Source organism: Schistocerca serialis, chromosome 4 (assembly GCF_023864345.2).
Source record: "Schistocerca serialis cubense isolate TAMUIC-IGC-003099 chromosome 4, iqSchSeri2.2, whole genome shotgun sequence".
NCBI lineage: Eukaryota > Metazoa > Arthropoda > Insecta > Orthoptera > Acrididae > Schistocerca > Schistocerca serialis.
The window spans coordinates 563,573,938-563,594,311 of NC_064641.1; the positions used below are offsets into that span (position 1 = coordinate 563,573,938).

Here is a 20,374-nt window from a genome sequence, read left to right on the forward strand (position 1 = left end):
TACAAGCAAACATGTATATTTACCTACGTTAATGTTGCAAACTGATAAATACTATTCTGTTTTGTTCTTTCCACTCACCTATATCTTTACTTCATTGGCACGCTTGGGTGGTAAGCAACTGACACACTTATGGAGACAACAAGAAAGATAAAGCTGACTATTTTTGGTAATATTTCTTTATTTACAATATAATATGGTACAATTTCATTTTTGTTGGAAGTGAGTTAAAAGCAAATTTTCATATGGTTTAATGTTGACAGTTGCCCATACACAGATGAAACGGGTTTACATGTGACTGCTACCTCCTATTTTATTTGGTATATCATTTGCAGATGATTTTAAATGGTTAATGAATCACATATTTCTTAATTTACTTAATCACAGATTTTAATACTTTGTACATATATGACAGTAACAATGTTGTACAACTCTCAATGGAAACTGACGGATAAGAGGAATGTGCCACAGGGGCTCAACATGTGACACATTCTGTTTTACCATTACCATCTCCCAAACCTCTACACTTAAGGAACGTAGATACTATTTAGCATCCATGTGAGAGAATTTACTAATTCCTAGGAAATGAAACTAAGTTCTGTACTGTAGAAGTGTCGAGAGTTACTCTAAAGGCTAATTTCAAGAAGTCATTAGACAATGGTAACCAACACGGTTTACTTCGAATGCATTCGCTCAGGAGTAAAACAGATATGTTTATGACAGACTATGTACATGAAGGGTATGCTTGGCATAAGGGACAGGACAAAAGTCAGCTCCAGTTTGAACAGCTTTTCCGACACTGTTACAGGACTACGTTTTTCATTTCATAATACTGAACAAACTGTAATTACGACTATTCTTCTTCATTTCATATAGTGTTTCGTTACACTGAACAGTTCGTTGGGTTGACAATGAGAACCCGGATCACACATACAGAAGAAATCGATAGCAAAAACTTTACCTAGTCCACAGGAAGAAAAAAGGGGAATGGAAGAATCTCAGTTACTGTCTCGGCACCTTTGGAATCTTTCACGTAATCGCTTGACGCCGTGGCAGGGGCGTTCAGTCTCCAGCAACAGTGCTGAACGCCGAGGGCTGAGCCTCAGCAACCGGCGCAGCGCAGGCTGTGTCTCTCACACGAGGACGGGTGAGCGCCGCCTGCGGCTTGAGTGCCGGTGGGCCCTGCTGCGCTTCCGCTATAACTGCACGTCCACCTGCTGCGGCTGCTGCAGCTGCTGCTGCTGCTGCTGCGCCTGCAGCTGCGGCTGGCCGCCTGCCACGGGGCCGTTGCTGCTGCCGTGCTCCGCGGCCACCGCCTGGGTCTGCACCTGCTGCTCCTGCTGCTGCGGCTGCGTCTGCGGCTCAGCGGGTGGCGGCTCTGTCTGAGTCGAGCGGTTCACCAGCAGCAGCACGCAGCCGTGCACCACTGGTCGGCGCTGGTGAACCACGTCTTCACGCAGTTCCAGCTCCATACCTGAAACAAAAAGTAGCATCTCTTGTGGTTACGTTTATACACCCCTAGAGGACAGAATTGAAACTCTTAAGATAAATTCTGTAACAGAAAGGTAACGACTGGTGTGAATATTACCGACCCCTCCGTTTAATAATTCATGGTTGCGAAATACTAACATACACACTATAAGCTACCGCTTCTGTTTTGCTCTTTTCTGCTGATGGGTAAGCCTGCGAGCCGAACGTATAAGTGAAAAATTGAGCACAACTGATTTTGTAACGCTAATTTGTCGCCCTGACACTTATACGCTCTCCAGAAGGGTAAGCTTATCCTTTGCTCTATATGTGACGTTAACTAGTCGTATGCAAATCTGGTTGGTTTCTAACCATATCCTCAGTATATACTAGAATGTTCAGATGTGCTGACCTACAAACACTGCCTCCACCAGGTGGTTGCAAACATGAAATACACAAATAAGGAGATAATGACAAAGGAAAGTATCAGCTATGAAATGATACACTCAGTAGTGTTAAATTCTTTACTCTTCTGCAATTCACTCTATTCAAGGTTACACAGTACGAGCAACATTATAGTTCTGGCTATTCACATTTGGTAATCGCCTGTCTGGCACTGTCCTGTGATATATTCGCGGTCGTTAATTCAAGCGCGGAATACTGACATCAGCTATGGCAATTGCAATTATATTTAGAACTTCACTCGCGACAAGCAATGTGAAGCCTCAGCATAGAACGAAAAAGACACGTGATCAGCAATTTACTTTACTTCCCTAACCGCCATTGCGAATGTACGACCACTACAGTGATCTAACGCTTATCGCTGCAAAGGTTCTCGCCTCAGCGAGATAACATAAATTCTACCTCACCAAAAGCTTCCGTAGGCACCTCCACGGCTGCTGTGGATCACCAGACGATCCTCAGGCTCTCGCTAGAATGTCCCAGTAACGAGGTCACACACCTCGCCAGGACCAACCTCTCTCCTCGACGCCCCAGGAACAAGTGTTTCTCAGTCGCTACGCTTTTTCGTAGCTCCTGTTCTTTTTTCTCCCCCCTTTAATATGCGTGGCCAATCATGTTGCTGGAAGGTGTTCGTTTCTGAGCGCCGACCAATCTCAATTTTGCAACCGACCGAAGCTTCTAGAAGCTTCCAGACTGTTCCAGAAGCTTCCGCTCCGGCCGTTGGGAAAAACCACCTACACGCCGCCACGCGTTTTGTGAGCGAGCCCCTGTGTCTTCTCCTTGTCCTCGGCCACGTGGCTCCCGCTAAGCCGCGGTCCACCCGCCTGGAGTTTCCAGGAGCTTACTGGCGCTGTTGTCTTCAGCTCTCAGTCCTGCCTGCCTCGCTTGTGTCTTTCCCGTTCTCCTGACAGCCTCCCGTCTCTGTCCTCTTCACTATCGCCCAACGTGCAGATATTCTGCCATAAATTAAGATCCCTAGCCGATGTCAGTATCGTTAATGGTTTTCTGTCTCGATGTTTATACTATTAAAGGGTCTTCTTTCCGGAGTGGTAGTTGTAATGTGGCTCAAAATGATGACACCTTACAACACTTAAAAGAAAATAAAAGAAAATAAAGAGCTTCACAAATTGTTGGTCCACCTCTGGACAACGTGCAAGCTGTTTTTCGGCTTGGCATTGACTGATAGTATTGTTGGATGTGCTCCTGACAGGCATCGTGTGAAATTCTGTCCAATTGGGGCTTTAGGTCGTCGAAATCCCGAGCTGGTTGGAGGGTCCTGCCCATAATGCCCCAAACGTTCTCAACTGCGGAGAGCTCTGGCAACCTTGCTAGGGAAGGTAGGGTTTGGCAAGCATAAAGACAAGCAGTAGGAACTCTCGCCGTATGTGAGTGCGCATTTTCTAGATGAAATGTAAACCCAGCTTGGCTTGCCATGAAGGGCAACAAAACAGGGGGACGAAAATCGTCGAAGTACTGCTGTACTGTAAGGGTGCAGCGGACGAAATGAAATGGCACCTTAGACAACCACTCTTGGATGTCGTGCCGTATGGTTGGCGACAGTCAGATCGCTATTCAACTGCTGTCTGGCGCGTCTTCAGATACGTCTTCAGCTGGAAACTCGTTGACTGGAGTAGAATTGTCTTCACTGACGAGCCCGCATGGAACTGAGCCCTAACCGAGTGAGGTGGTGCAGTGGTTAGCACACTGTACTCGCATTCGGGAGGACGACGGTTCAATCCCGCGTCCGGCCATCCTGATTTAGGTTTTCCGTGATTTCCCAAAATCGCTCCAGGCAAAGGCTGGATGGTTCCTTTGAAAGGGCTCGGCCGACTTCCTTTCCCATTCTTCCCTACTCTGATGACACCGATGACCTCGCTGTTTGGTCTCTTCCCCCAAACAACCCAACCAACCGAGCCCCAAACACCAGCGAAGACGCGTTGGAGACGCCACAGGCAGTGGTGGGATACAAACCTGTCTATCGCCTGCCGTATGGCTTGACAACTAGAAGTGATTGTCTGGGTTGTCATACGCGGCACCCTTATAGCACAGCGATATGTCATTGATATTCTACGATCTGTTTTGTAACACTTCATCCCAAGATATCCTGAGCTTACATTTCAGCAAGATAATGCCCGCCCGCACACTGCGAGGGCATCTACTGCTTCTCTTCGTGCTTGCCAGACCCTCCCTTGGCCAGCAAGGTCGCCGGATCTCTTTCCAAATGAGAACATTTCGAACATCATTGCCAGGTCCATCCAACCAGCTTGGGATTTTGACGACCTGATCCACCATTTGGTCGGAATTTGGCACGATATCCTCAGGACGACATCCGTCGACTCTGTCAATCAAAGCCAAGCCTATAACTGCTTGCATATGGGCCAGAAGTGGGACAACGCTCAATTTGTGAAGGTCTTTCTCTTGACTAAGATACCATTTTTTCTGGAACTGCAATCATTTGTTTGTGCATAAATGTACATCACATGTACGAATTTCCGTCTCATTCAGATAATTCCTCTGTGGTGCGTCGTTCTTTTTTTATTTATTTTTCATCTTAGAGTGTGTTATTTCCAGAAGAGTGGAAAGACTGACTGTGGCCGACCTCAGACAAGATCTGACTGGGTTGGGGAGTAATATATGAACACTACAGTTACTATTGGCCCTATGCTTTATGTTAGAAAATAGACTGAAAAAAGGCAGTACTATATTTATAGCAGTTGTAGATTCGGAGAAAGCTTTTGACGTTGCTGAGTAGGATACGCTCATGCAAATTATGAGGAAACAGGGATAATGGCAGAGGGAAAGAAAAACGAGACTGGAATTATAAGAGTTGAAGGACATGAAAGGAGTGAGCCGTGGTTGCAGCCTATCCCTCATGCAGGGGCGACGACTCTCTTTGTTGGACCAGAACCTGTCCTATCCTGTCACAAAGGCGATGGTAAAATCTAAACCAAGTAGCTGGATCAGGAGGCAGCACACAGAACGTTGTACTAAAACCCAAAAACAGAAATGTGACAAGCTCATGACTCCGAAACTCCTGTAATACTGAGATTGGCCAGGAATCAGAATAGACTCATGGTAAGTTTCTTGGCTGCCCATAGGTATTTCAAGAAACATCTGCACACAACTGGAGTAGAGAAACAAGCCCTTAAGTACAGCCTGTGCGGTATGAGGAATAAAATCGCACAACACTTCATCTTCCAGAGCGAAGCACTCAGCGCCAGAAGATACAATATTTCTGGGTAACTGATTCCTGAAGAAATTGTGATTAGTAGTGATTTAGTGAAGGGTCTCCCGCTACCCTTTAAAGGTCATGGTTGGCTTAACTAGAATAACAGAGATACAGTACAATAAACTTAGTTTCCGTGCGGACAACAGGGGGCTAAGACCAATGTTGTTTAAATCGGATCAGTCCTCCATGTTATCCAATGCATACATTGAGAAAGCACCACAGGAAAACAAGAAGAAATATGGAAAGGGAATATAGCTTCACACATAGGAAATAAAAATAAAAACTTTAAGACTCTGAAGGCAGTAGATCTGTTTTGCTATTTGCGGAGGAAAGTTACTGACAAAGGCAGAAGTAAAGAGGAAAAGGTGAGAGCTTTTTAAACATCTAATATGATTTCAAGCATTAGCAAATCTTTTTTGAGATTATTTTTTTGGGGCGTAGCCTTGTGCGGAAGTGAAACGTGGACGTTAAACGGTAGATACAAGAAGGAAATAACACTTGAAATGAATTTCTACAAAAGAGTGTTGCAGATTAGAGGGGCGGATTGGATAACTAATGAAGAGGTATTGTGCCGGTGTGTTTTCTCTCCGGCACTTTTGAATTCGCACCGTAGACATCGATTGAATAGTTCCTTTGCCTTAGCTTTGTAAGAATTTCTTATTGATTAAAGACAGCAATACAAGATATGCAAATTTTGTTTTATAAAAAGAAAGGTATTTAAATACTTGACCTTTAATCTATTGTTTGGCATACAAATTACGAGATATGCGAATTTTGTTTTATAAAAAGTCATGCATTTAAATTCTTCTCCTTTAGTTTGTTGCCTTTTCATTCATTATTTCTCCTGCTTTGGAGAAAACCTTCTCTGCAGGAAATGATGTCGCAGGGCAGCACATAGCCACTAAATATTTAACACACAACGTACTATTAGATTTTACCCGATTTTCTAATACAAAAGCATGATGGAATATTACAGATTTTTTAAAATATTGACGTAGGTCAATCATGGAATCACTGACTGGTGTAATGACATCGACGTTACACTGTTGCTGATTTCAAACTGATAGACGTATCAATAGACGTATTAGCACTGCTCACGGATGCTTCTGTTTCAGGTATTATTCTTGGTGTTGATGCAGTGATAACAGCATACTCTTTTTGAAGTAATTGTACAGCGTTATCTGCCTCTTGAAATGTCCTGAAACAAAGGTTTTCTTTCTTTCTTTTTTTTTAAATAAAAAAACCTTGGATCTAATAAGGTCGCAAGCATATTAACAGTCCCTGTGTGAAATGATTTCAGTCTTTCACTGACTGATTAAATTTAAGGTGCTTTCCAAGTCTGTCAACTTTGCAGAAATACCTCGTATAAGAGGTATAATTAAGAAAGCAGTGACGTATGGCTCCACAGAGATTGTTGTTGTTGCTACTTCAAAATATTTAAGAAGCCCTATTATCTTTTGTATAGCTAAGTAATTTTCTGCTGTGAGGGAAGGCAATGCTTTTGCACTTTCATTGTTTGCAGTCGCAAACTCACTTCGCACTTCCAAAATCCTTTTGAGCACGTAGCATGAGGTGTTCCATTGAGTCAGCAGCTCCTGTATCTGTTTCAGTCCTTTTTGAGCGTTGCGCAGTTTTTCACTGGTTAGTGTAGAGTTATGAAAGAAACTCAAAATTGCCATCGTTTTCAATAAAATTTTGGAAAATTATTCCACTTTGGAACACCTTTGTACTATTAAATTGATGCAGTAGGCAAAGCGGCGTGAATGTTGAATCCTTAATATTTCGGCAATTTTTTCATTACTGCAGCAATGTCTGTAACCACTACTAGTCTTGTATTCTAGTAAGATCTGATTGATGACCTGAAAAAAATGTAATTTTAAAATTAACTGCCAATATCTCCGAAATTTTGCATAATATTTTCAAGAAAAAATATTTTTTCATTGTCTTGTTATGTGAAAAATTACTTTCATTCAGAAAAAAAATTATTTTCGTAAAAATCGGGCCAACATGTTACTTGTCGATCCTATGTTGAACTTCAGAGTTTTAGAAGCATGGGGAAAGCAGGAAGAGGATGAAGAAGAAGGGGATGAAGGTCACCACAAGTAATAAGTATTCTTTCTTTCTTTCGCTACTGCCTTTATCCGGCATTGTGCGCAAGGTCGGCAGGTTTAAGTACGGATTGAGTGGTGGCCGGATGCCCTTCCTGCCCCCCCCCCCCCCTCCCGCCAGGACGGAATTAGTGTACCCCAGCCGTCTGCGTCTAGTGTACATCGTGAAATAGTGTGAATGTGTTGCAAATGTCTGCGAGTCGTGTAACTGAGGCGGCACGTGGGGACCAGCCTGGTATTCACCTAGCGAGATGCGGGAAACCGCCTACAAACCACATCCACGCTGGCCGGCACTCTGGTCGCCGTCGTTAATCCGCTGCGCGGATTCGATCGGGGGCCGGCGCGCCTACCCGAGTCCAGGAAGCAGCGCCTTAGCGCTTTCGGCTATCCTGGCGGGTTACCGCGAGTAATAAGTATGCGGAGGTATGGTCTGCCATGCAATGCTGCTACCTTAGGTGTACATATTTGCTGATGAATACAGCAGATAAACTGCACACAGGGGTAAGAAGGGCACAGAAGAGACCAGGGGTGTTCCTCAGTTGAGCTGACACTGCATACGAAATAATAGGGCCATCACTCTACTGTAGTGCTACAGCTGCTGCATAGCTGAGGTGAACAGCACTCGTGATCTTAATGCAGTCGACGTAAAGTGTGTAGCTTGTAGAAGTTTTCTTGGGAGTTTCGCCGTTCGCCGAATGAAACGCATGCAGCGGTATAAAGGGCACAGTAGTAATGAAGGGTAAAGATAGGTGGGGGAGAGACAGCGTTGCTGGCATCTTCTTCCATCATACCGATGTATGCCTATAATACACCCGGGTCGCTCAAAGATGGAACTTGACAGATCCTGATAGACATGTTTCGTCGGCTTCATTGCAATAGCGATACAACAGGTTAAAATAGAAATAAATGGTTGTAGCTCAGTCGTAAGTTGCATTGAGAAGTATCTATTTTTTTATTTCTTGATAAAAAATCAAGTTGCCGACCTATTTTCCATCTGCAGCATGCTGCAAATCCGTAAACAACGGCTTAAATTCCCACTGAAAAATTCCAGTTCGGTTAATATGGCCTACATTCACAACTTGCTTTGGTTAGCCTTTTTTGGCAAAAGATGTGAAATGATATTGACACCATTTTATAAGCATCAGAAGTTTTAATTCTGTTCCGACTCGCTAACACAATGGAAGAACTTTCGTATAAATCACACACCAAAGCGCGTGGTTCATATACTCGGAAGACAGCAACACAGTATTGCCACGACCAGTTGATTTGGCGATGCTGAATTAATTTTGGTTTAGACAGTGTTGGGGTTCGCGTTCGTTTCTCACTTATTACTCTTGTTACGGTGCTTGCTTATTTCCAAGTCCGTGTCGATCTTAATGCTGAGTTTTCACTCAGACGGCGCTTTGGCGTTAGGCGGTTGTTTCCGTGTGTGATCGCTGGCCGGAGCTTACTTAGCTGGAGGCGTGTGAGGAGGTAAGAGGTGGCTGCCTTGGCGTGAAGACAGTTCGGCTCGGCTGCGGTTGTTTGCGTCTGGACGCCGAGTGGGGCCCGATGGGAAGACCTGACCGTGGTTTTGCGGTTAATAGTGTGGACAGCGGCGTGGTGTGCCGTTTAACTTGATTCGCAGGGGGAGCAAAATCTCGCCTGTTGTAGTTTGTCGAGCCTGAGTTTCAAATACCTTCTATGTGCGGAGGGATGTCATTTCATCCTCCTGTCTCTCCGTCGCTGGGATTGCTATCCTCGTTTGCCGTCCCATGGATGTATATCGATGGGGTACGCTGCTCTCCGTACTCTACTAGACGCTGGTGATGGAAGTGCGTCGTTCAGCGGCGCATTAGTCTGGGTGCTTTATGTTTGATCTTCAAGTGCATAGTCTTCGAGCGGCACTCCTTAGAGTTTGCCTTGCGCAGTTATTTTGTCTTGTGGTGATTCTGCTTTCCGTTAACGAAGTTTAAGCTTGATTCGGCACTCCGTACGACGCTTGGGACCTCAGCAGGCGGGTCGGAGCCACCTTCGCGACTAGACGGAGGCCTTTGGACTAAGAGGTCTTGTGTTTCGCATATTGTTCATAAATTGTTGTTTTGGTATTAAGTTGGCTGAGGTTTCTTATGGATTTCCCGGCATTTGGTCTGTTGTCCGGCACGGGCTAGGTCTCGTTATTTTAAAAGTCGGTGCTTGTTTTGGCTTAGTACGATTTTGGTTTACTGCCTGGTGGTTCTGGTAGTACGCCGGGTCGCTGTGGTTGTGTTGCATTTTGTATGGGGCTGTGTGCTCGGAGCCGTGGAGTACCATTTGTGTGAACTGCTTCACTGGGGAGTACTTATCGGGCCATTCTTGGTCCTCTGGTATATGAAATGACTTTATTATTAATTTAAAGTAATATTATCACTTAAATGATTTAATTCTTGTTGCGTTAATTGCATCTTGGGTACTGAGAAATTTAGTAGTGTAATTACGGAACATTTAATAGTGGAACATGTCCTTTTACCTGTTTCGTAATATGTTAATTACCGAAAGACCTTAAGCTCATAGTCGTATGATGTGATTTTCTTAAATTATTGTTTTTTTATGTCACGTTATTGTTTTTTTTAATTTGCTGATCACTGGTGTACTGTTCCAAGTATTAAAATGTTTCAGGTAGCTATTACTTGGGTGGAACGCGCGGAACCGCAACGGAGAGAGTAGTTGCGTGCCTTACGTGTCCGTTGTTGGCGCGGCCTGGTGTCCGTTGTTTGTTTTGGTGCACCTGAGTTAAGTATTGTGTTGCCTCCTCCCTTGCGGCCCCGTCGTGTGCTTCTCATAAACATTTCCTTCAAGGCACTTTAGTTAATTTTATACTAGTATTATTTTAATTTCTTACATTGGTAAAATTGTGCGGCCTTCATTATGCACACTGTTTGTCATAGCGGAGTTGATGTGCCATTGTAATTTCTTAAAGTCCATTGTGTGTGCCCTTCGTAATACATATTGTTTGTCATAATAGATTTGAGTATGGCAATTATAATGTCTTATAATCATGATGTGCGTGTGTAATGGTGCAATAAATGGATGATTGTTATTTCTATTTTTGGCGCTCTTCATGCCTCCTTTCTTGTCCCTATTGGTACGCTATCCTTGTACTTGTGTTGGTAAGCCACAACAGCTCTGTTATGGCACAAACTTGAAATGAACCTCTCAAATGTAAAAAAAAAGAAAAAAATGAAATGATCGTATGTCATTGTTGGCCGGATGGCCCCATAGGGGGGGGAGGGGGGGGGGGGAGTTCGACCGACGTATTGCAAGTCCTCTTTAGTTGACGCCACTTCGAAGACTTGCGATCAGTGATGATGGACACACAACACTCAGTCTCCTGCCGGGAATCGAACCCAGGCACCGTGCGTGGCACGCGGTAACGCTACCGCTTCGCTACGGAAGGCGGACTCTCAAATCTTAACCTTAGGCGATCTGATATAAATGGTGCGCGGCAGTATCAATGTTTTGAGAAAACTCATTACAGAGACAAATGTGTTACTTATTTGTAGTAATAAATAAGAAAATAAATTTAGCCTGTTGAAACGCAATCATTCAATAGTATTTTAAGGTTGGCAGTGTATGTAGACAGAACACAAATGACAGGACGTCTTAGGATTTCTATCGGCAAGAGGGAGGGGGGGGGGGGGGAAATGAAGCTGCCAAGAAAAACTTTACAAGCTATGCCGACTTGACTTGTACCGACATGTACCGATCACAAGGATGAACCGAAACTCAGCATGGCATTGAGAAGTTAAAGAAGGAAACATTTTAAAAAATGTTACTTACGAGTGCCATAGATTCTGCCATGTGATGACGTGCTATTTTTGTCACTAACTAATTTTTCATCCATTACAAAGTGGCAAGTCAGTGCCAGTATGCCTTCATTTGCGTTGCTTGTCTACATGTCCGTTGTAACACTCAAAAAATTACATTTTGCAAGGTCTTTTTTCTAGCTTATTTTTAATCTCCTCATATAGTTTAAGAGTAGTATTACCTGACAACTCATACCTAAGGCATAAACAAATTTATTCAAACCTTGATGGTCGGAAGTTCTGTATGGCAGCATGTTGATAGCGATCGTTTGTGCATTGAGAGAATCAAGTTCTTTCTTTAGTTTAGAACTGGCGTCTTATAACTGACTTCTGTTAGAACAATTTCTTATAGAGCTTCTCGATTTTTTGGTTGCACCTTTTGCACTTGATCTAGCTCACTAGTTGATCCCTCACCCTTCAGTTCTATTGCTGATCCATGGTTCTCTAGTTTTTCATCATGCTTTACTTCTGCCAGTATCTCGTCTCCTACCTTCCAAACTTTACAGAAGCTCTCCTGCGAACCTTGCAGAACTAGCACTCCTGAAAGTAAAGCTGTAAGTACCGGGCGTGAGTCGTGCTTCGGTAGCTCAGATGGTAGAGCACTTGCCCGCGAAAGGCAAAGGTCCCGAGTTCGAGTCTCGGTCGGCACACAATTTTAATCTGCCAGGAAGTTTCATATCAGCGCACACTCCACTGCAGAGTGAAAATCTCATTCTGGAAACATCCCCCAGGCTGTGGCTAAGCCATGTCTCCACAATATCCTTTCTTTCAGGAGTGCTAGTTCTGCAAGGTTCGCAGGAGAGCTTCTTTAAAGTTTGGAAGGTAGGAGACGGGATGCTGGCAGAAGTAAAGCTGTGAGTACCGGGCGTGAGTCGTGCTTCGGTAGCTCAGATGGTAGAGCACTTGCCCGCGAAAGGCAAAGGTCCCGAGTTCGAGTCTCGGTCGGGCACACAGTTTTAATCTGCCAGGAAGTTTAACGAAAAATTCTATTTATGGACTTCTCAAAAAAACAAGGCAATCTTGGAAGCGCTGGATTTCCTCGACCGATATAAACTATCGGTGGCGCGCGGGAAGTACTGATCATTTCATGTCTGTACCATTCGGAACAGATCGTGGCGACTGTCCTCTTAGTCTCACTGCTGCCAATGAGAGCGATTCAACAGTTGTGGCACTGTAAATACGTCGAAGAACAATCCTGTGGCAGTGTGTCGTTTAAACAACGAAGTGAGTGACGAAGAAACTATTTTAGGCACATTGAGGTCATCTCCTACGATACCCCGAAGAGCTAGAAGCTCTAGGTGCAGCATTCTTCCTCGTGACGCTCGGAAAATTATTAATCAGGTCTCAGAATGCTGTAAGGTCGAAAAAAAATAATGGTCAGCTAATTCACCTCCTTCGCCAGTTTCAAACAAGGGGTTTCATCATTAATGGGCAAGAGCTTAAGAAATATCTAGAGGATTAGGAGTTTTTACAAAACCATTCCCGGACATTCGCAGTCAACTCTTGGCAAAATGAGGTTAGTTTTGTCTCACATCGGTTGAAACATTCACATTTCGCCCGAATTTCTAATCAATGTGCACTGCAGTACTGTGAATGCAGACAGCATGTAAATAAAGCTGTACGTTTTAATGATTATGCCCAGCCACTACACAAATAAAAATCTTGAGGCTCAACATGTTATGCTTTCATTATATTCAATTTGCGGGAACTATTGTGTACCCGACAGAACAAGCTCCACTAGTTGAACACAAAACGGGCAACCAACATATGAACGACGTTTGTGCTTCTACATTAACGAAGTGACACAGGGGTTTTAGGATCGCTTCGTTGTTTTTTGTTTTCGAATCACCTTATCCATCGAGTCCTCCCTCCGGCATGGGTGTGTGCGTTGTTCTTAGTATAAGTTGGTATAAGTGGTGTGTTAGTCTAGGGACCGATGACCTCAGCAGTTTGGTCCCTTAGGAAATCATGAAAATTTGAACAAACGCTTGAAAAATCATAAAAATGTCATTTTTCCCACTAATAACTGCGTTGTATCAAAACAGGCTTATTTACTTTTGTCTTCTTTGCTACAAATACTAGGGTTGGAACTTAAATAGTGGCAACTGTTTATTCACAACCGATACAAAAGAGTTACATGTTTGCACCTGTTACTGTCCTTCAAAGTAGTCACCAGCGTTATGTAGAACCCGTTGCCAGCAATGTGGATGGCGTAGTACACCGTTAGCAGAGCCTGTTCTGTTGATGGTGCGAATGGAGCGGTCTAGTTATGGTGATCCTCGTGTACGACTGTGATGGCGTTCTACTAACGCATTACGTTCCTCCATGGCAGACCGTCAATACACAGTATTACTGTTCGTTTTTGGAGCATCACCGGCGACCAGCTTTGCGAAAGAAGCGGCGACACTTCCTGCGCAACCCACCCATCATTTTGCAAGACAATGCGCGGGTGCATACAGCGCAAGCTGTGGCTGCTCTGTTCGGTCGATGGGACTGGGAAGTACTGTACCATCCACCATAAACTCCCCCCCCCCCCCCCTAATTAAGTCCTTGTGACTTTGATTTGATTCCGAAGATGGAGGCATCACTTCGTGACATTCATTTCAGAACTGTTCCGGAGATTCGACAGGCAGTAGACCGCTCCATTCTGCTAACGGTATACTACGCGTTCCACATGGCTGGCAACGGGTTCTGCACAACACTGGTGACTACTTTGAAGGACAGTAAAAGGTGCAAACATGTAACTCTTTTGAATCGGTTGTGAATTAATAGTTGCCACTATTTAAGTTTCAACCCTCGTAAGTACGCTCACACATTCGAAGATGACCCTCCACATAATGCGCATTCATGAATCCATGTTATTTACGTGTGTAATTTTTACCATAAGCATTTGACCGGTACGAGATGCTCGTGATTGCGACTTGTCGTCACTGGAAGAGAAACAAGAAAATTCCCTCTGACACGTCCCCTCTCCCACACCGGCCAGTCTATTAACAACATACGTTCATAAACAGCATAGACTGGCTAAGGCGCCACAATGTTTGATGTTGACTAAATACCAACATGCAATCTACTGGCCCCTTGCACTCCATACGTCATGGAAGTAATGGAATCCGACAGTTTTTCGCGTGTCAATTAAAGAAGAATTGTACTATAAACGAGAATTACTTCGAGCAGATAGTTAGAGAACCAACTCGTGAAGCTAACGTTTTAGACCTCATAGCAACAAATAGACCGGAACTTTTCGACTCCGTGAATGTAGAAGAGGGTATCAGTGATCATAAGTCAGTGGTTGCATCAATGACTACAAGTGTAATAAGAAATGCCAAGAAAGGAAGGAAAATATATTTGCTTAACAAGAGTGATAGGGCACAAATCGCAGAATGAGTGACCACCATCAAACGTTCATTTCTGAGGAAGAGGATGTGGAACAAAAATGGAAAAAATTCAGAAACATCGTCCAGTACGCCTTAGATAAGTTCGTACCGACTAAGGTCCAAAGCGAGGGGAAAGATCCACCGTGGTATAACAATCATGTACGAAAGGTACTACGGAAACAAAGAAAGCTTCATCATAGGTTTAAGAGTAGTCGAATCATAGCTGATAAGGAAAAGCTGAACGAAGCGAAAAAGAGCGTAAAGAGAGCAATGAGAGAAGCATTCAACAAATTCGAACATAAAACATTGGCAAACAATCTAAACAAGAACCCTAAAAAGTTTTGGTCATATGTAAAATCGGTAAGCGGATCTAAATCCCCTATTCAGTCACTCGTTGACCACGATGGCACCGAAACAGAGGACGACCGAAGAAAGGCAGAAATACTGAATTCAGTGTTCCGAAACTGTTTCACTGCGGAAAATCGTAGCACGGTCCCTGACTTCAGCCGTCGCACGGACGCCAAAATGGAAAATATTGAAATAAACGATATCGGAATTGAAAAACAACTGCTATCACTTAGTAGCGGAAAAGCATCCGGACCAGACGAGATACCCTTAAGATTCTACAGTGATTATGCTAAAGAACTTGCCCCCTTTCTATCAGCAATTTATCGTAGATCGCTGGAAGAACGTAAAGTACCTAGCGACTGGAAGAAAGCGCAGGTCGTTCCCATTTTCAAGAAGGGTCATAAATCAGATGCGAATAATTATAGGCCTATTTCGCTTACGTCAATCTGTTGTAGAATAATGGAACATGTTTTGTGTTCTCGTATTATGACGTTCTTAGATAATACAAATCTCCTTCATCATAACCAACATGGATTCCGCAAACAGAGATCATGTGAAACTCAGCTCGCCCTATTTGCCCAAGAAATTCACAGTGCCGTAGACACTGGCGAGCAGATTGATGCCGTATTCCTGGACTTCAGGAAGGCATTTGATACGGTTCCGCACTTACGTTTAGTGAAAAAAATACGAGCTTACGGAATATCGGACCAGGATTGTGATTGGATTCAGGATTTCCTAGAAGAAAGAACACAACATGTCATTCTTAACGGTTCAAAATCTGCAGATGTAGAGGTAATTTCGGGAGTACCGCAGGGAAGCGTGATAGGACCTTTATTGTTTACAATATACATAAATGACTTAGTTGACAACATCGGTAGCTCCGTGAGGCTATTTGCAGATGACACGGTTCTCTACAAGAAAGTAGCAACATCAGAAGACTCGTACGTACTCCAGGAGGACCTGCAGAGGATTAATGCATGGTGCGACAGCTGGCAGCTTTCCCTAAACGTAGATAAATGTAATATAATGCGCATACATAGGGGCAGAAATCCATTCCAGTACGATTATGCCATAGGTGGTAAATCATTGGAAGCGGTAACGACCGTAAAATACTTAGGAGTTACTATCCGGAGCGATCTGAAGTGGAATGATCACATAAAACAAATAGTGGGAAAAGCAGGCGCCAGGTTGAGATTCATAGGAAGAATTCTAAGAAAATGTGACTCATCGACGAAAGAAGTAGCTTACAAAACGCTTGTTCGACCGATTCTTGAGTATTGCTCATCAGTATGGGACCCTTACCAGGTTGGATTAATAGAAGAGATAGACATGATCCAGCGAAAAGCAGCGCGATTCGTCATGGGGACATTTAGTCAGCGCGAGAGCGTTACGGAGATGCTGAACAAGCTCCAGTGGCGGACACTTCAAGAAAGGCGTTACGCAATACGGAGAGGTTTATTATCGAAATTACGAGAGAGCACATTCCGGGAAGAGATGGGCAACATATTACTACCGCCCACATATATCTCGCGTAATGATCACAACGAAAAGATCCGAGAAATTAGAGCAAATAAGGAGACTTACAAGCAGTCGTTCTTCCCACGCACAATTCGTGAATGGAACAGGGAAGGGGGGATCAGATAGTGGTACAATAAGTACCCTCCGCCACACACCGTAAGGTGGCTCGCGGAGTATAGATGTAGATGTAGATATGATTGTCGATAGTAAAACCAGACTACCGATTGTGACAATAGTTCAGATGCTATCGATTAATCGTTAGTTTATCGACGTTTGAGTATTACCATTGTCGACGGCGTGTCACGAGATGTGGAGTGTTGTCTGGGAGGCTCTCAGTGACATGTCGTCCGTGATTAAGAGCGGTGGCGACGTTGAGTTTTGGCGTTTGCCATAGTACTGATACTCTGATTCCGCAGGTCGTGGTCGTAAGTCAGAAGCCCGAAACTGGAAAATGATTTCATCGTTTGCATAGTTTAATTGCAGCTGCTTGATATGTTTACGGTGTAATCCGTCGTTTAGTGCTGCTGTTGGCTCTGAGTGTTCGCTGGTGTGATTGAAGATCGTTACACCGTTCTCGGTGAAGTTGTTAGTGGTGTTTTTAATTTACCGAGTTACGATTCAGTCACCGCTCACATTCATTTACACAAAGATAAGCACCGTATGGCACAGCGCCTCGAAGGATAACCATGCTTTACGCTGCTGCTGTGTATATACAGTAAGGACTGACTGTAACAAAAAGGTTAGTCGGTGTCAAATTGGTTTTGTTTGCGATGGAGTTTTCATTAACTCTTGGTTCAGTTAATTGAGCGTCAAAGCCGTGTGTTACTGCGTTTGTGAACACCTACAAGCTAAAATGCCTTTATGTCTTTGACTTCCTCTACTTGGTCGTTTTCTGGAATTGATTGTTTAAGTCTTGCAGAACGTAGTCACTTTATTTCAGTCTGGTTATGAGCCAGCGGATTTTGTAGTGCGGAAGGATTAGTACGGTTGTGAATTATGAAGTTACAGTTATCGCATTGATGTTTTGTTATATTTTAAATAGACCTAGCGGTGGTATTTGAATAGTGTTTTACGGCAGTAGCTTATTTTATTGCTTTCTCGGGGGATTTACTCTAAGCTCTGTTACTAATTTGCCAAGGCAGCTTTGGTTATTTTTAAGGACATCTATTAATTGACAGTCCAGTTATTCTTTTTAAAATTTGGTTGGCGATGTCATTATTTCAGCTTCTAATTGGCTGACTAGCTTTCATAACATTTATTGGTGAGTGATGATGGGCCCAATGCATCTGTAATTTTAGAGCCTGTTCTCCTTCTCCCTACGCATACGTAGTAACTGATTTGATTGAAGGTAAGATCTTATTAAATATGCTGAGATTTCAATTGGAGTGCTTTAAAGGGCAAATTAAATTGCTATTAGTGGATTTGCTTTAGTTAATCCAGGATTGTGCTATAACCACGACCGTTTTATCGATTTATGGTGATAGTTTCAGGCTTCCCCTGGACAGTAAGTTGGAGATTCTGCCGTGTCTGATACTCCGTGAGCAGGATGGCAAAGACGCCTTCCCGTATCACATGCAACAGATGGATATCACACGCCAATCACCGTCAAGGACATCTATTCTGTATGAATTTTTAATTAATAAATCAGAATCAAATTAACCTCGTCACAATTAATATTCAGCCCTCCACTCCCATCATATAGCCGTATCCCGGTTAGATATTGAATCAAATTGGGGAAAAAAGTTGCCGCCCAACGAAACTAAAAGAACGGATTGGATGATAGCAGACGTCACACCCTGTGACGTCAGGGAATAGTCTGTTTGGTTATGGAGGGAAGATTGGGTGGTGTAAACAGTACAGAGAAATAAATGCTTGACTACAGTAATCAGGTTGAAGTGTATGTCAAGTAGCTATGCAGAGATGAAAGGCTTCCAAAGGATGTGCTACTTAGGTGAGTCGCATCGAATCACTCTTACGACTACAACAACAGCAACACGTTTAATTTATCATAATTTATAAAGATTAATTCTGACGACAGTAGTTACAAGATGCTTAATGCCAGTCCTAAAACCTTTTGCGAACATTCAGCTCGACCTGCTGGCTATCGAGTTGCGCAGTGGTAAGACAATGGACTCACTTTTGAGAGTGATTCAGTACCCCATATGGTCATTTAGATTCAGGTGTCTCTTGATATCATTAATTCGGTTAAGGCAAATTACTGGTTGGCTCATCAAAAATGATCGGCCGATTTCTTTCCTCAGTCTTCTCCATCCCGAGATTGGCTCCATCTCTAATGATATCGCCGTTACCGTTAAAGTGAATCGCTGTCTTCCTCCCTTGCTCTCTCTTTGTTGCTGGTATTATAACTGTAAGTTGCACAACAAGTTACTGTGCCATTTCTGCCATTGGAGAATGTTGTACCCCTGATGAGACCATTATTCAATTTCTTTCTTCCCCTACAGTTTTGTGGTTGGTTATTTGATTAAACCTCATTGACATTTATGTATGCAGACTGAAGCGGCGAATGAAAATGTGCACCAAGGCCGCTTCAGTCTGCATATATACATCACAGATCTTTGAGACTTGAAAAAGTCTCTGGAACAATATTGATTATTAACATTTGTTACGGTCACCTGCCGGAACGTCCCTTATCAGTCAATGGATCACAATTAGTTGGCGTTTAAGTCCCCACCCCAATCTCCTATGTACTCTTAGTCTCACCTAAATTAATATCTGAATCGCAAAGTAAGCCACGAGATGTTGATGACCCGGAAGTAGTATCTAGAAATATAGGAGCTGTTAAAAGAAAAAGCAGCTGGTACCTCAGATTTCATTTCATGAAACCAAATTCGTTTCACGTGTGGACGCAAAGTAGTAATAAGAGACCTTATCAGCACTGAAAGAGTCGACAGCTTTAAGTATCTTGGGACGATTGTATAGATCACAGAGAAACCAGCAAAATCGGTCGAGACGAGATAGCTGTTTCTTTGGTAGAATACACAGCTTTTAGTGAAGATATAAATTCAGACACTGGAACAAAATTATAAACACGGAGGTGCTGTTTGTACTGTACAGTGGCTTGCAGAGTGTAGATGAATGTAGATGAAGTCTTCAAGTGACAGGAAATACACTCCTGGAAATTGAAATAAGAACACCGTGAATTCATTGTCCCAGGAAGGGGAAACTTTATTGACACATTCCTGGGGTCAGATACATCACATGATCACACTGACAGAACCACAGGCACATAGACACAGGCAACAGAGCATGCACAATGTCGGCACTAGTACAGTGTACATCCACCTTTCGCAGCAATGCAGGCTGCTATTCTCCCATGGAGACGATCGTAGAGATGCTGGATGTAGTCCTGTGGAACGGCTTGCCATGCCATTTCCACCTGGCGCCTCAGTTGGACCAGCGTTCGTGCTGGACGTGCAGACCGCGTGAGACGACGCTTCATCCAGTCCCAAACATGCTCAATGGGGGACAGATCCGGAGATCTTGCTGGCCAGGGTAGTTGACTTACACCTTCTAGAGCACGTTGGGTGGCACGGGATACATGCGGACGTGCATTGTCCTGTTGGAACAGCAAGTTCCCTTGCCGGTCTAGGAATGGTAGAACGATGGGTTCGATGACGGTTTGGATGTACCGTGCACTATTCAGTGTCCCCTCGACGATCATCAGTGGTGTACGGCCAGTGTAGGAGATCGCTCCCCACACCATGATGCCGGGTGTTGGCCCTGTGTGCCTCGGTCGTATGCAGTCCTGATTGTGGCGCTCACCTGCACGGCGCCAAAAACGCATACGACCATCATTGGCACCAAGGCAGAAGCGACTCTCATCGCTGAAGACGACACGTCTCCATTCGTCCCTCCATTCACGCCTGTCGCGACACCACTAGAGGCGGGCTGCACGATGTTGGGGCGTGAGCGGAAGACGGCCTAACGGTGTGCGGGACCGTAGCCCAGCTTCATGGAGACGGTTGCGAATGGTCCTCGCCGATACCCCAGGAGCAACAGTGTCCCTAATTTGCTGGGAAGTGG

At 43.9% G+C, this 20,374-nt stretch overlaps 1 protein-coding gene across 1 annotated transcript in view; it reads right to left on the reverse strand.

The window, feature by feature from the left end:
* Nucleotides 1-223: 223 nt before the first annotated feature.
* LOC126474016 (metabotropic glutamate receptor 4-like) overlaps nucleotides 224-20,374 on the reverse strand; it is an 873,060-nt gene continuing 852,909 nt past the window's right edge. Inside the window, exon 14 of the mRNA XM_050101416.1 lies at nucleotides 224-1,471. Coding sequence (XP_049957373.1) covers nucleotides 1,194-1,471 — 278 coding nt within the window. The 3' untranslated portion in view covers nucleotides 224-1,193. The remainder of the gene's footprint in view (nucleotides 1,472-20,374) is intronic.